Source organism: Eleutherodactylus coqui, unplaced genomic scaffold (assembly GCF_035609145.1).
Source record: "Eleutherodactylus coqui strain aEleCoq1 unplaced genomic scaffold, aEleCoq1.hap1 HAP1_SCAFFOLD_269, whole genome shotgun sequence".
NCBI classification, from domain to species: Eukaryota; Metazoa; Chordata; class Amphibia; order Anura; family Eleutherodactylidae; genus Eleutherodactylus; species Eleutherodactylus coqui.
In genome coordinates this window covers 32,318-48,821 of record NW_027102352.1, presented here as the reverse complement: position 1 = coordinate 48,821, position 16,504 = coordinate 32,318, and the positions used below count along the sequence as shown (strand labels likewise).

At 43.9% G+C, this 16,504-nt stretch overlaps 1 protein-coding gene across 5 annotated transcripts in view; it reads right to left on the bottom strand.

Annotated features, from left to right (window-relative positions):
* Positions 1-778: 778 nt before the first annotated feature.
* Positions 779-16,504, bottom strand: part of LOC136601937 (centromere-associated protein E-like) — a 44,046-nt gene continuing 28,320 nt past the window's right edge. Inside the window, exons 22-29 of one of the 5 annotated variants that reach the window (XM_066588859.1) lie at positions 11,814-12,014; positions 10,111-10,314; positions 8,506-8,618; positions 7,296-7,393; positions 7,052-7,208; positions 5,495-6,000; positions 4,682-4,726; positions 779-1,225 (exon numbers count right to left, since the gene is read on the bottom strand). In XM_066588859.1, coding sequence (XP_066444956.1) covers positions 1,122-1,225; positions 4,682-4,726; positions 5,495-6,000; positions 7,052-7,208; positions 7,296-7,393; positions 8,506-8,618; positions 10,111-10,314; positions 11,814-12,014 — 1,428 coding nt within the window. In that variant the 3' untranslated portion in view covers positions 779-1,121. The remainder of the gene's footprint in view (positions 1,226-4,681; positions 4,727-5,494; positions 6,001-7,051; positions 7,209-7,295; positions 7,394-8,505; positions 8,619-10,110; positions 10,315-11,813; positions 12,015-16,504) is intronic. The other 4 variants (XM_066588856.1, XM_066588858.1, XM_066588860.1 and 1 more) reach the window with 4 other exon arrangements.

The window sequence follows — 16,504 nt, the reverse complement described above, 5'->3', positions numbered from 1 at the left end:
CTGAAACTCTTGTTGTGCCTGCTATTTAAAGTCACCCCCTTAATAAGTATTTTCTGTAAGATGCCAAGTACTATCTCTTGTAAAACTTCAAAAGTGAAAAGCTGTGCAATTACGTCACGCATTTAGCAACCTTTTAGTCCACGTGTGGGATTTTTTTTTTTTTTGCCAAAACTATATGAACCTGCTTACTGTTGGATTGGTTCGTTTTTCATCGATCGAGTGTATTTTGGTACATGTCACACACATGTGAATGTTGTGGATCCACGCGTGGATTTAGCCCTATCAATGGGCAAAATCTGCAAGCAGAATTCAGACTAGCAAGAAAGTTTTCTTCTTTCCCGAGAAGCGCCATTTTGCATACTATGCCTAGGAAGCTTTGAAGGCCCCCCCACTAAGTGCTGCATGTCCAGAAAGAGCAATAGGCCAAAACCACGCGAAGGCCCTGTTCTCACTGGTGTAATTTTTTAAAGGATCTATGACATATTTGACATTAGTTTTTTGAGCCCATCAGACAGGTTTCTTTTTCCACTCAACGTTTCTGCCCACTAAAGCCAATGGAGAAGAAAATACACAGATGCCAGGGGGAAGCACATACAGCAGCTTGAAAATAAGCACAGCAAGTGGATTACGTAGATTTTTAAAAATCCCATCCCCAGCAGCCTGAATAACATGAATAGAGGGTTTAAGCACTCAACTCATGGCTCCTGTACATACTTCCCTTTGGAATAATATGCTGATGGCAATACCTTTTAAATAAACTACCTTCTTTTATTGTATCAGCAATAAATATTGGACTTTAGTTAATCAAGACATCAAACTCAAATTCGAAAACAAACACACAAGACGATTTAGAATAAGTGGTAAATGATGTAAATAGGCGTACTATCTAGCGCCACATTTAACATGGTTACTGGTTTAGTAGATTGACTGAAGGAACGTGAAACTTAAAACTTTACCCTTTATTAAATATATTCTAAAATGTAAACTAAAAATCATTATCTTTTGGAGCTGGAAGGAACAATATCCGGCTTTGCAGAATTCAAATTTTTTCTTTTCACATTGCATTTTTTTTACTGTACAGACTAAGATGAGGGAGCCTCGTATATTGTGTATGGAGAAGCTCAGGAGGCTTTGCATTCATTGGGTTTATCCGTTGGTGCTTTATCCCACCAGTTATTGACATCACTAGTTGTTTCGGTTGTTGCTCCAGCGTGCAAAGCTTTATCTGCAAGAGAGAAAAACTTGTCAGCCCACAAATATTTACAAGGACGGAAAAAAAAAAAAAAAAAAAAAAAAAGTTATGCAGGTGTTGTTTCACCAGAGACGGCACCAATCATGTTCGTGGCATGTGTAGGGTATTTTGCCTTTCCACACACTGCTGGGAATAGGCGGTTGTACGCGCCCAGGTACCTCCATATGGCCTTTTCCTATAAAGTTTGAATAGATTCAATCTATTTTTCTGTTATTTGTGGGAAGCGTTTGGTATTGCAACTTTAACCCCTTAGTGACGGAGCTTTTTTGCTTTTTTCCATTTTTGTTTTTTCCTACTCCCTTTTAAAAAAATCGTAGCTCCTTTATTTATCCACCGACGTCGCTGTATGTGGGCTTGTTTTTTGCGGGATGAGTTGTATTTTTCAATGGCACTATTTATTGTACCATATTATTTACTGAAAAACTTTTAAAAAATTCTTAGCGGAGAGAAATGGAAAAAAAACGACATTCCACCATCTTTCGGTGCGTCCCGTTTCTACACCACACAAATTGCAACAAAAACGACCTGATATTTTTATTCTATGGGTCAGTACGATTGCTACGATACCAAACTTGTATAGTATTTTTTTTGCTGTAGTACTTTTATTTATTTATTTTTTTAAGATATTTAATTTTTTTCAATTATTTTCTGCGGTCAGTTTGTGCGCGCAATACCTTTTTTATTTTTTCGTCGACGTAGTTGAGAAAGGGCTCATTTTTTGCAGGATGTCCTGTAGTTTCCGATAGTATCAATTTGGAATACATACGACTTTTTGATCGCTTTTTATTGGGTTTTTTTCTGGGAGACAGGGTAACTAAAAAAGTGTATTTCTGGCGTTCTTTATTTTTTTTTTTCAGACGACGTTCACCGTGCAGGAAAAATAATGCACTACTTTGATAGATCGGACTTTTACGGACGCGGCGATATCAAGTACATATTTTTATTTTATGATTTTGATTTTTTAATAAGGATATGGCAAAAGGGGGGTGATTTAAACTTTTATATCTTTTTTTTTTTTTTTTAACAATTAAAAAAAACTTTGAATATTTTTTTTACATTACTTTGAAGTCCCCCTGGGGGACTTTAACATGCGATGCTTTCATCGCTCCTGCAGTATGACGTAATGCTATAGCATTACGTCATACTGCTTTTTTACAGGCAGTCTTTCAAGCCACCCTGTGTGGATGGCTTGGGAGGCAGTCTGCTAAGGCAGCCCTGGGGCAATTCATTAGGCCCCCGGCTGCCATGACACCTGCACGGCTTCCCCAATCTCACCGCGGGGGAAGGGGGCCGGGCGGGACCCCCGAACAGCGTTCGGGGGATTTAAATGCCGCTGTCAGAATTGACAGCGGCATTTAAAGGGTTAATAGCCGCGCTGGCCGAACGGCCGAGCGCAGCTATTGCCCGCGGGTGTCAGCTGTAATAAACAGCTGATGCCCGCGCTGTATGGAGGGAGATAGCGCCGCTACCTCCCTCCATACACGTGCTGCAACAGCAGGACGTAGTTTTACGATAGAGCTGTCACTAAGGGGTTAAACGAATAGTAAGTAATTACTGTAATGCGCCAGAGTATCAGGGCCGGGTTTCATGGAGTTTTTATGGTTTTCTCTTGTTTAAAGGTAACCTGCCACGTCTCCACATGTGATGCTGTGGGGAAGTGACCACTTCCCTTTTAGCTAAATCCCACATACAAGAATAGCCAATAGTTTGTAGTTACATGTGAAGTGACAATTTATCAGTTTCCATTTCTAAACTCTTGTGATTTCAACAGAATATATATCTTAGTTGAAAATTAAGTCCCCTGAACCATCTAGGAGATTCGAACACTTAAATCCACATGTAATTTTGTACTAACTGATGCTTTCAGTGCGACTAACTGCTCCATACATCTCTATGCGAGCCCAACTAGATGGGGTTTCCAGGGTTTACATTGTAAAGAGAACTATAAACGCAGGGTAATGCAAAAACAATGGTGCAAAAGCAAAGCCAGTTTATATAATCCAAAACATGGCGCACTTGTCTTACCCTCTCGGAGTTATACAGCAATATGCAGGGTGATTCACTAAGAATGGTGCAAAAGTCAGGCAGATTTAGTCATACACGAACAGACACAACAGCCAGAAAGACATGAAAAGACAACAACTCAGTCATTTGTAATACTAGACGACCTAAAACAAGGCATCTCGACTGCAGTGGATTCAATACGGGTGCTTTCACAGCGACAGAAATGTGCTGCATTACATATGGCAGATTCTGCGCCAAGAGCTGCATGCCGCCATGTGGATATTGCAGCGGAACTGAACCATTTTGTATTCCACATCAGAATCTACAGGTATACCTGTGGGTTTTGGTACGTTTTTCTGCAGCACCAGAATCATCTCTGTGTTGCGGCACATAATGGAGAGAAATGTTGCCCACGTGAAAGCAACAGTAGATACGCCAGGATACATCTGGGCAGACCAGGACCATCAACTTGACATCTGCTATGTCACCAATGGCACCTACATCAAACATCTGTAAGGTACGTCAATGTGAAGAGCCTTTCTATCTTTTCATGCCATTCTAGCAGTTATGCAAATTCAAGTATGGAATAAAATAAATTGGTTTACTTTTGCACCATTGTTTTTGCATCACCCCGTATATTGCACCAAAATAATAGTATAAAATGTAAGATGGTAAAACTGCATTTTTTTGGATTGCTCTACTTGGCTAAAGGACTTTCTATGCTTGGGCCAAATTAATCACTTCTACACGTACTCATGTTCTAGGGTAATTGATGGTGCCACCATAACTGCAACCCCTCCCACCGCCCGCATTAGGTACATGTAGACTGAACTGTGCTACTGGCAGTTATTGGAGTATGACAGACTGCGAAAACTGGAAGTGGGTTTAGCAAGCCCAATATTGACCCGTGGACCCTATGGGTGATGATCTGCTGCCCTGGCCTCTTGAACTGTGTGACTGTGGCCTTGTGTAGAGCTCTACTGAAGGAGTTCCCTTCAGCAAGCATTTATGGTAAAAAGTGTAGTCCGGCATGTACTGCAATCAGGTGAACTGCAGGGAGTGTGAAGAGGCATAGTGTGCATCAAGAGTGTAATATAACCCACTCCAACTGTATTTCACACCCCAAACGTGCAAAGTGATCACATTCTTTATGTCAAGACCAAACCTTCCAAAGCAAATACACATAACAGACTCATTCAAATAAGGTATCGCAATATGCTAGTTACATATTTACAGGGAATTCGCTTTTGGTCAAAAAAGCACATCATTGCACCAATCAGTATTGGGAAGCAAGTTGTGCTCCTGCATCTCCGTGCCCTTCACGCCGGCATTGCAGACGGGGGGGGGAGGGGGGGGGGGCAAAAGTGGTTTAATGTATAGGAGGTCTTGTCATAAAGCGTGTAAAACAAAACATCTGACGGTTACCCAATTCTCCTCTAGGATTCCCATCGGCAGGTTCTGTACTTAGATCTGTCAATGATATAGTAAATGCATGTTGAATAAAATATCCCATACCCCTTGATCAAATAGCTTTTAAGCACCTCTGTGTATTGTATAATCCTGGCCTCCCACTGAAACCCTAGTAAAATACACCACAGCAGACTCTTCCAGTTCAGTCGTGGACACACTATTGTACCTACCTGTCAACAAGCTCCAAAAGTTTTTGTGACACTCGCTTTTAGCCTAAATAGCCGTCAGGCAGTGTGTCTATAGCAACTAGACTGTCAAACAACTAGTCTTTTCCATGCGTTTCTCTAGTTTACCTAACACTAAAGGCCCATTTAGACAACGCTTTTCGCTCAAAAGCCATCTTTTGAGCGATAATAGTTGCATGTAAATGTGCCCATCTTTCACTTTTCTGCCAAAAGAGGATTTTCAGTTTGGCATAAAATCCATCATTCAGCAGAACAGCTGATAAAGACTGCACGCTGTGTTCTGCCCGGGGAGCGCGGATTACATAGTCTGTTCTGCTGCGGGGCTGACAGCTAAAAGAGAACTTAGTCAGAGAACAGCGGGTGGTCTGTTCCCTGAATACAGTTCCCAGCGGCTCACATGCAAAATGATCGCTCAAAAGCCAAAAGCTTAAAAGCCGTGTAGACCGCTCCTCGAGCTGCTCTGCCTCCATGCTGGCAACGATTTAGGATCTAACTCAACGTCTCTGGAGAGAATACATAGGACATTCCACAACGGTCTACTGCCCATACAACCCTGTGATACAGAAATACACCTTTTAATTACCTGATAAAGTGCCAAGGTTGGAGTTATCAAAAAACTTGTCCGGCCAGTAAGGTAAAGATTTCGATCTCACGTCAAAGAATTTCTCTTTAGGCGAATCGGTTTTCACTGACAACTTTTGCTTTTTGCAAGGTGATGCAGTTAAAGTGCTGAACAAAGGCCCATCTGTCTTGTGTGGAGAAGCTGGATGCTTTCTGTAATGATCAGTATTTCCCGGAGAGCTAGCAGGAACGCTGTGTCGCTCCCTATTTGGGGACATTGGTGGAGGTTTGTGAGTTACGGTCTTACTTTGAGACAAGTCCCGCTTTCTCTGTAGCCCAGTTTTGCCCAGTGAAGTTATATAGCAAGACGACATCTCGGACTTCCTTGGAGAAACCTCTGTAGCGCTGCAAAGGTCTGTATTGCTATGAGACATCATGTCATCATGCAATGAACTAAGGAGTGTAGTAGGGGTCTTAGGAGACTGTTTCTTCAGCTGTTTAAGCTCTTCTTCATAAGAGGATATGTTACTAGGAAAAGCAGAGAGGAGAGAAAAAAAGTCAAAACAGTAACAGGTTGTATTTCCTAGGAAAACCACAATGCCGCTGATCAACATTTAACCCTTTCCAATCCAGTCTGGAGCTGTACAGCCTTCAATCAGAATGTCTTCAGACGTCAATGTCAAAAAGATATCTGGCAGGGTATTCTTACTGTAGATTACTGGCTGCTCTGTTGTCAGGGGCCTCTCCAGCATGTCCCATACCGCAGTACTGGCTTTAGCCAGCAGATGGCGCCATTGGATAATGGCAGAAAGAGAAAGCCCCCTAGGAAACCCTGAATCCAAAATTGGATTGCAAAGGCTTAAAATAAATATATGGTCAGAAAATCATCCCATCATTAGAAGATGGACAAGTTAGAAGGGGGTTTCCAACCAAAAGCCATTCAGGACATCCTCAGGATAAACTCCCAGTGATCACGAGAATGGTGCATTTGAAGCCCCCCTACTGAACGGAGTGGTAGTGTGCATGTGTGACTGCTGCGCCATTCACTTCTATAGGACCAACTGAGGTAACAATGTATCACTCAGCTATCTGTACACAATGAATAGAGCGCTGGTCACATGTACTTACCATTGCCCCGTTCAGCAGGGGTCCTGCTGCAGTTGGACATTACTTGTAGTTTAACAAAGACATTTTGGTCAATGGTGTTTCTTTTCTTCAAATGTAGCATAAGGTTTGGCATTCCCCCACCACCATAGAAAAACTAAACAAAAAACATAATACACTATTGCATCCATAGACCGCTCACCGCCGTCTCCCACGGTGGTAAAATGCTGTGATCCACCCCTGTGGGAAGGAGCCTGAAGTGTGGCTCTGCTGCAGTATGCAGCATATACCATAAGAGGCCATTTGTGAGCTGTATAGAAGGAGAAGCTTTTTTGCATTTAAGACCCCCCTTTTCTCTGACGTATGGTAAGAGGTGGAGTTTGTCATCCCCAAGTGCTTTATAACACTTCCTAGAAATGCCCTACTCTTACCGCATAGTTTAGAGAAGCTAAGGCAGGAGAGATGGCAGCCATACCTTGACAACTGATGGCATTTTCTCTTGTACTGCGCAATTTCCCTTTTCAGCTCAGCATTCTTTGACTGTAGCACAAGCATAGCCGTGCTCTGCACGATGCCACTACCATCGCCGCAAGTCAGAGGGTACGCTGGGGCGCTGGAGCTTCCAGGACCAACTAAGGAAAAACATAAGAAATATTTTTAATTTTTCTGATATGATCAAGGAACACCCTCCTCTAAGGATTGAAGCCTCATTTACATGCCTGTATCATCTAGGTCTTTTTGTGATCTTCTGAGCTGCTCTCTTAATTTTCGTAAGCGTTCTTCTTTGTCCTCTACACAAGCTTTCAAGGATGAAATTCTAGGGAGCATGAAGAAATACATTTTAGTGTGGCTTATTGAGAGTATCAAGAAAAATCCCCTCCAGTGACTAGTCACAACGTTCTGTGGTCCTACAACAAAAAAAAAGCATCTCCCAAGGGCTCTAGAGCTGCTGAATTGCCTGGAGGGCTGCAAAATCTCTGCAGACATGTGAATTTTTATTTCCTTCCAGATCAAGCTTACTATATTTCCCCTTACAGTCTACATAGCAGCACAATGAGGAGGGTTAATTCTCCCTGTATACTATTAAGATGGGGTTTTAACTGGTTTCATTAAAATTCCATCCAACTACAGCCCCCTGACCCTTTAGAAAGGATGCCTCTCCCCCCCCCCCCCCCCCCTCACTTTGTTTTTTTCCCTGTTTTGTGTGGACGAGGACAGATTGTTAAACTGGTTCCCTACTGCTTTACCATGCTGGACTTCCTAGATGGTGCATTCCCCAGCACAAGCCATATACTGCGTTCTGCCATTGAGCTTGTTGGCACTAATGCACCTTTACTTTTCTTCCCTATAGGCAGTCCATTATAGCATTCTTCATCACATCATATGTGTGGGGAAGAGGTTCCCTAAGGCCCAATGTCCATGGGTGGATTTGAATTGCAGAGGATCCGAAATTCAAGCCGCCCATAAGGAAGCATGGGTGTCCGCAATGGAAGTAAAGCTTGCGGATTTGCTTTGCAGATCTTTTGGTCCGGAAAACAAATCACAGCATGCTCCATTTCAGTATGGTTCCCGCAAGGACGGCTTCCATTGAAGTCAATGGAAGCTGTCCGATTTGCGACCCACCCACAGCTGACACTGCGGACGGGCTGCGAATGCCGTGGGAAAGCAGAGGATTTTAAAAGAATACATAAAAATCTGTACTGCGGATGTCTGAGGTCTAAAAAGGGCTATAGTTAGGAGGTTAACTCTTTTGTATGTTATGACAGATAGAATATTTAAAGAATCGATTTAAACACCATCATTGTACCATTTGGTCTAAGGAAAAGCAGATCAACGAGTGTAAAGGGGCTTTTCGGGGGATTGATGAAGTGGATTTTATTCATGATGCATATTTTTTATATCACACACAGCTAAACCGGACATACTTACTGCTGCTCTGTAGATTTGGTCAGCTTCATTCTGTCCATCTCGCCCTTCACGACTTGATCTCTGAGGCGCTCTATTTCATTCTTGTAGGGTGCTGCACCTTTGGAAACCTTTTCCTTGTTTAAGAAAGAAAAAAGTTAAGCCCCAAAGTCAAAACCAAGTTTTATCAGATTTGTGAAAACAGCTGAAAGTGTTTAAGGGCCTACAACGAGCCCTACAACAAATAGTGCGCAAATATTACCATACACAAGACTACATGTACAGAGGGGAAGACTTCCCAATCATCTGAATACTTACATATAGCAGTCTTAGGAGTAAACAGCAAAGTAGCCATTAACCCATAAAAGGCAGCACTGAATCCGTTAAAGACGACTCATGGAATAACATTCATAGAGATGCATTGTCTTAATGCCCTTTTACACGGCCTGATTGTTGCACATAACGTTCTTTGCTTGGGCAGTGTAAAAAGGCACAGACAATCCGCCGACGAACTAGTGAACGCTCATTTGTCAGCTGATCGTTGCTCTTCATAAAAAGGTTTGCTGGTCAGCCACATAACTCCCCGTCTGAACTGAGACATCTATAGCCGGATCATGTAATAAGGAAAGTAAAACAGTGTTGATCTTGTCAATGCTTGAAGATCGACAATCATAACATGGGGCTGAGAATCGACCCATATTAAAAGAATATAACTAGAGATGAGCGAGTATACTCGCTAAGGCACATTACTCGAGCGAGTAGTGCCTTAGCCGAGTATCTCCCCGCTCGTCTCTAAAGATTTGGGGGCCGGCGCGGGTGACAGGTGAGTTGCGGCGGGGAGCAGGAAGGACCGGGCGGGGGGGGGGGGGGGGCGGGAGAGAGAGATCTCCCCTCCGTTCCTCCCCGCTCTCCGCCGCCAGCCTCCGAATCTTTAGAGATGAGCGGGGAGATACTCGGCTAAGGCACTACTCGCTCGAGTAATGTGCCTTAGCAAGTATACTCACTCATCTCTAAATATAACCTAACCTGTACAAAAATCAGCTGCTTCACTTTTTTCTACCACTACCATCGATTCCAAGAGTACAGAGATCTGAGAGAGAGCAGTCTAAAGGCTAATGCTACATCCCCGAGGTCCAGTAGGATATCCCCCTCTCTAGGTCCCATCGTTATCTTGGCTGGAATAGAAGGGTGAACGATGAGGATTCCGCTTCCCATTTGTTTTCTGTACTCACGAGTGCAAGAAGTGGACAGAGGACTATATAGCGCTCTGGAGCACTACTGTAGTACTCAGGAGGGCATGCTGCGATTTTTCAATCAAGCGATCTTGCACAAACAGTCTTTAATGGGTCCATGGACAGCTCACAGATGGAAAAAAGATGCCTACGTGAATGCTCCCCAACAGATTACTTCTAGAGAGGTGGAGAAAAAAAATCTGTTGCTACCTGGAAACGAACCTGGATTACTTTTTACCATGAAAAGCCCTGCCTCCTCCTCTCCTTACACAAACTTCTACCTGGCCCTCCTTACTTTACCACTACCAAGACGCAAAGTACCGGCCAAGTTTCATGCAGGAAGCGCCTACAGCTAAATGGTTAGTAGAGCAGTGTATTTTGGCATTGCCTATTTTACCTGGAGAACCTGTATTTCCTCCAGCGCTGCCTGGAAATGCTTTTCCTTTTCATTCATCTTAACCTCCATCTCAGAAAGCGCGGACTCTGCGGTGTTGGAGCGCAGCTGCTCTTCCAGCAGTAATGCCTTCTCCGCTTTTTCTTTGGCATCTGCTTTGGCAGAGCTCAGCTCATTTTCCAGACTCTGGACCAGATGCTGCTTTTCCTGCAAAACACCAGTAGACACGAGTCATCTCTAGGACATTAATGCATGTAATTGGTTGAAAGGATGCCTTCTGCTAGGCTTGCATAGACTATACACTGGCACAGAACATTGTAAAGCTCCCAAGATTACTTCAAAACTGCCAAGTGAGGGGAGGAAAGACTAGGAAGCCGTCCAACAATAACTGCAGGGCTACAAAACAATAGTCCGCTAGATTAGAGCAGCTCAGCTGTAAGATCATTTGAATACAGCTTCTACTTCTGAATGATAAAAAAAGCAAATGAGAAATCATGAACTTTGAACTTTCAACTAAGGCACATTATATAAGTGGCAGTAGAGAACTTTTTTTTTTTTTTTTTTAGGAAACAGTGTAATAGATACTGAATTTATACGATTAGTTTTGCCATGTGTAAAAGAGTAGACCCTGCATGTCAGAGCAAAACAAATAAGCCAGATAGGACAACAGCATATCAGAGTGAATCCTTGTGTTTGTGCACAAATCCACATGGAACATCCCCAGAGGATACAACAGCAGCTCCGTTTATGAGATTTGAACACACAAATTGACTATTTGGATTTCTCAACTCTGCAGCACATCAATTCATTTCAGCCCTTACAATGCAGAGGGGTGAAATATGTATGTTACACATATGGAGATTGATGATTTCCCATAACATTTGGGAGTGGACAAGAGGCTTCTGCCCACAACTAGGAAGATGCTCAGGTGTATAAAGTTACTACTCCCTTGAACCGCATACCGTACGTATTTTGCACTTTATAAGATGCACTTTTTACCCCTCCAAAGCAGGGTGGGGAGGGGGGGGGGGGGGGGAGGAGTTGCTAAGTCTTCTAAAGCAAATATGCCAAAAACTTCGTTCCGATCGCCATTTTAGCGCGATCGCGAATTTACAGCGCGAACGCGATGTAGTTCGCGCGATTGTGTGTTAAACTCGCGATCACACAAACAAATGTGCAACCAGTCTCCTCCCCACTGCTGCCCATACATACCTGTGATTGGTGGTGAGCGCCGGTGGGTACTACTGCTGCTCCCCGCCTCCACCAAACGGCTTCCTTCCTTCCTCCTGCGTCAAAGACGCACCGCTGTGATATAGACCGGTGCGTCTTATAAAGCGGAAAATACGGTACTTTTACCGAGGTAAAAAGTATATCAAGGTCAAGCCACAAAATCTATATTCCTACCCTTTATTTGAATGGTATGGCTTCATAAAAAGTTCTAAGCAAATGAAAAGTTACTTGTGTTGGCTAAAAAAAAAAAAAAAAAAAAAAAAAAAAGGCCCGACATGCAGCAACTCCCCATTACATAAACCAAGTAGCAATAATATTTCAGCTGCACTTGATTAAGCCTTAAATGGTGCAGGCAAGGACTACGTAAGAGTCCGGAGGATTGTATAATTTAGGTCAACATCGATGACCTATCTGACCCTAGCACAGTCCAGTAAAAGCATAGAAACAGATTCTTAATGCATGTTGAACTACTATACCTTTAATTCCGCCTGGACATCTTTCAGAGTTTCACGCAATCGTACATTTTCTTCTTCTAAGATGTCAGAATTGACAGATGGTGCAATTTGTTGTATCTTTTGCAGCAGTTCCTTATTTTCTTTTTTCTTCTTTTCCAAGTCGGCATCTAAACTCTTGAGATACGTCACCGTGTCTCGCTTTATTTTAGGCTGAACGATTATCTGTGAACAAACATTACAGAATTTCCATGATATCTTCCAAGTGTTAAAAAGGTATCACAAAACAGAAACTAAATGTTTTCAGTCATATGCTTTAACAAATATTTGTTGGTGCATCAACATTTAACCCCTTAACGACCAGCCCATAGTGTTTTTACGTCCTCCCGAAGTGGGCTCTATTCTCTGAGGACGTAAAAACATGCTTCCTGCAGAGAATAGTGCCCCTCGGGCTGTGGACGTGACAGCTCCATGCTGTCGGTGTCCGCAGGTAGCTGACAGCATGGAGCTGTCATCCCGGGCTGTTCGGGCACCCCCCCGGCATTGCGATCGGCGCTATGCAATGGATAGCGCCGATCGCAAAAAAAGTAAACAAAAGTACACAAAAGTTAAAGATTCAGCTGCTCTGATGGATCGGATCCATCGGAGCAGCTGAAATTACTCACCCAGGTCCAGCACGCTGCTCCCCGCTCTCCTGCCGCTCCGGGGCCCGAAGCCGGTCTTCTGCGCATGCGCGCCAGGCGGCATTACGTCAGCCGCATGCGCAGAAGGCCCGGCGGCGCGGGAGATTTAAAATCTCCTGGCTCCCGGCTCCTGTAGGTAGCCGGGAGGCAGGAGATGTCAGCGGGGACTGCGGAGAGCGGTCCCCGGTACCGCGATCGCCGTTATCCAATGGTTAGCGGCGATCGCGAAAAAGTAAAAAAAAAGTTTTAAAAAAGTCAGTTTCACCTCCCCTCAGTTTCACCTCCCCTCGGATCCATGAGGGGAGGTGAAAATACTCACCCCCAGTCCTCAGCGGTGTCCCGATGTCCCGGGACCCGAATCCCCGTCTGCGCATGCGCGCCCGATGATTGACATCGGGCGCGTGCACAGACGGGCTCGAGCCCCGGGGAATTTAAAATTCCTCTGCTCCTGGCTGCCATGTGTAGCTAGGAGCAGAGATTATACCGGGGACATGATCACTGTTATCCAATGGATGACAGTGATCATGTAGAGTGAAAAAAAAGTGTAAAAAAGTTAAAAAAAAAAAAAGTAAAAAAAAGTTTTGAAAAGTTTAAAAAGCGTACGTTTCATCTCCCCTCATGGATCATATCCGTGAGGGAGGATGAAAGTACGTACCTAAGGCCCCCAGATTTATCCGCGGACCTTACCACAGCTTTTGCACACGCGCCCGTCGCCAAAATGGCGGGCGCATGCGCAAAAGCTGTGGATTGCCAGGATAATTTAAATTTTCCCTGCTCCTGGCTACAAAACGTAGCCAAGAGCATGGAGATTTAATGGGGGTCCGCAGTGAGCGGTTCCTGGTCACGTGTTCGCCATTATCCAATAATGGCGATCACGTAAAAGTAAAAAAAAAAATTAGAAGTTTCATCTCCCCTCACTGATGCGATCGGTGAGAGGAGATGAAACTTTTTACCGGAGGCCTGCGTATTTGAATCCCGACGCGATCTTCCTCCGTGGACCTTCCCGAATTCTGCACATGCGATTGCCGGCAAAAAGCCGGACACATGCGCAGCAGTCGGGGAGCCCAGGAAATTTAAAATCTCCTTGCTCCCAGCGACCAACGGTCACAGAGAGCCTGGAGCAGTGACGGGTGGCCTCGTTGAGCGGTCCCCGATCACGTGATAAAAAGGTAGCGATCTACCTTAGGCCGGTCTCACATGACCGGATAGGAATTACGGATTCTGCATGCTTCTGATCCGCGGTAATACGCAGATCAATCGCATTGGATTACACAATTCCGCTCACATTAGCGGGTCGGAATTGCGTAATCCACTCGCAGAAAAGAGAACGCAGCATGTTCTATTTTACTGCGGATATCGGCAACATAGAGCCCATTGTGCTCCATGGTCGCGGATATACCCGCAGCCCATACGCAACTACATTGTATACGGGCTGCGGGTACCCGGGTCATCGCTAAGCGATGGTGCGGGAAATACAAACAAAGGTGTACTGTGCATGACCGCCTGTGTGAGTAGGCAGTTATGCGCAGTACATTACGCAGCCGTACGCAGGGTCACAGCCGGGCTCACAGATGGGATCCGCTGTGGGCCTCCGCAAGCGGATTCCGCCTGCACCCGCGTGAGCCCGGCGTTATTCAGACCGCTACCTGTGATACGTATTTTACAAGAAGCCCCGGGAACGTTCGCCTTCCTGCAGTTCCAGGAGCACCTTGTTGAGCGCCTTCTGTGTGAGACCGCCGCACCTCATCAAGCTTACGGAGACTCACGGAACGCCACTTTTTACACCCCATACCCGCCACTGAGGTCATGAAATACCCCCAAAAAGCATGAGAGGAGGGGGGGGGGGATACCCGGTTTTATTGCCCCATGGGCCCATTCCAACCAGCCTCCGTAATTACCCCTGTCTTCGGAAATACTACACAGTTCACATTTTTACTTTTATCTAAGATTTGCGAACGCCAAAAAGGGCGCGGAGTGTGTGGGGGAGGGGGGGAATTTTTAGGGAGTCAATCTTTATTCTGTACAAATAAGCAATGGGGCCTGGAATTTATTCAGTTGTGCCCTAAAATCCAACAGGTGTTCCGTCCTTTATAGGCCTTGCCATGCGTTCTGTAAGTAGATTAGGGCCACAATGGGTATGTTTCTGAACTCGGGACAAACGGGGGTATCCATTTTGGGGTGAACGTCTTCATTCCTATGTGCACTGTACAAAAAAACTGTTTTTAAATTGAAAAAATTGCCAAAAAAATTGAAAATCGTAACTTTTTCCTTCTGCTTTGCTTAGATTCATTCAAATACTGTGGGGTCAAAATACGCAGTACACCCCTAGATGAATTTCCTAAGGGGTCTAGTTTTCAAAATGGGGTCATTTGAGGGGGTTCTTTATAGTTTTGGCCGCTCAATGGCTCTATAAGTGGGCAATGGGGCCTGAAATTTATTCAGTGGTACCCTGAAATCCAACGGGTATTCCTTTCATTGTAGGCCTAGCCATGGGTCCTGTAAGTCTATTAGGGCCACAATGGGTATGTTTCTGAACACGGGACAAACAGGGGTATCCATTTTGGGGTGAAAGCCTTCATTTATATGTGTGCTGTACAAAAAAAACTGTTTTTAAATTGACACAATAGCCCAAAAAATGAAAATCCTATTTTTTTCCTTTTGCTTTGCTTGAATTTATTCAAAAACTGTGGGGTCAAAATATGCAGTACATCCCTAGATAAATTCGTTAAGGGGTCTAGTTTTTAAAATGGGGTCATTTGTGGGGGTTCTATATGGTTTTGGGCGCTCAAGAACTCTACAAGTGGGCAATGGGGCCTAAAAGGACTTCAAGCAAAATCTATGTTCTGAAAGCCACCGATTACTCCTTTTATTTTGGGCCCCGTTGTGCATGCAGACATAAGATTAGGGCTACAATGGGTATATTTCTGAAAACAGTACAAACAGGGGTATCCATTTTGGGGTGCAAGTCTTCCTTCATATGTGTGCTGTACAAAAAAAGCTGTTTTTAAAATGACAGAATTGCCAAAAAAACAAAAATCCAAATTTTTTCCTTTTGCTTTGCTTGAATTTATTCAAAAACTGTGGGGTCAAAATACGCAGTACACCCCTAGATAAATTCATTAAGGAGTCTAGTTTTCAAAATGGGGTCATTTGTGGGGGTTCTCTATGGTTTTGGGCGCTCAAGAACTCTACAAGTGGGCAATGGGGCCTAAAAGGACTTCAAGCAAAATTTGTGTTCCGAAAGCCACTGGTCGCTCCTTTCATTTTGGGCTCCGTTGTGTATCCAGACATAAGATTAGGGCCACAATGGGTATGTCTCTGAACACGGGACAAACAGGGGTATCCATTTTTGGGTGCAAGTCTTCCTTCATATGTGTGCTGTACAAAAAAAGCTGTTTTTAAAATTACAGAATTGCCGAAAAAACGAAAATCACAATTTTTTCCTTTTGCTTGGTTTGAATTCATTCAAAAACTGTGGGGTCAAAATATGCAGTACACCCCTAGATAAATTCCTTAAGGGGTCTAGTTTTCAAAATGGGGTCATTTGTGGGGGTTTTCTATGGTTTTGGGCGCTCAAGAACTCTACATGTGTGCTATGGGGCCTAAAAGGACTTCAAGCAAAATTTCTGTTTTGAAAGACACTGACTACTCCTTTCATTTTGGGCCCCGTTGTGGACTCAGATATAACAATAGGGCCACAATGGGTATATTTCTGAACACGGGAGAAATAGGGGTATCCATTTTGGGGTGTAAATCCTGATTTTCATGTAAACTATAGGAAAAAAATATGTCTTTAAAATGACAGATTTGCAAAAATATGAAATTTTACTTTTTCTCCTCTAAATTGAATTAATTCCTGAAAAAAAACTGTGGGGTCAAAATACTCATGACACCCCTCAGTGAATATATTAAGGGGTGTAGTTTTTAAAATGAGGTCATTTGGGGGGGTATCTATTATTCTGACACTCATGAGCCTTTCCAATCTCGGCTTGGTATAGGAAAACAAAGTGTTCCTCAAAATGCTAAAAAGTA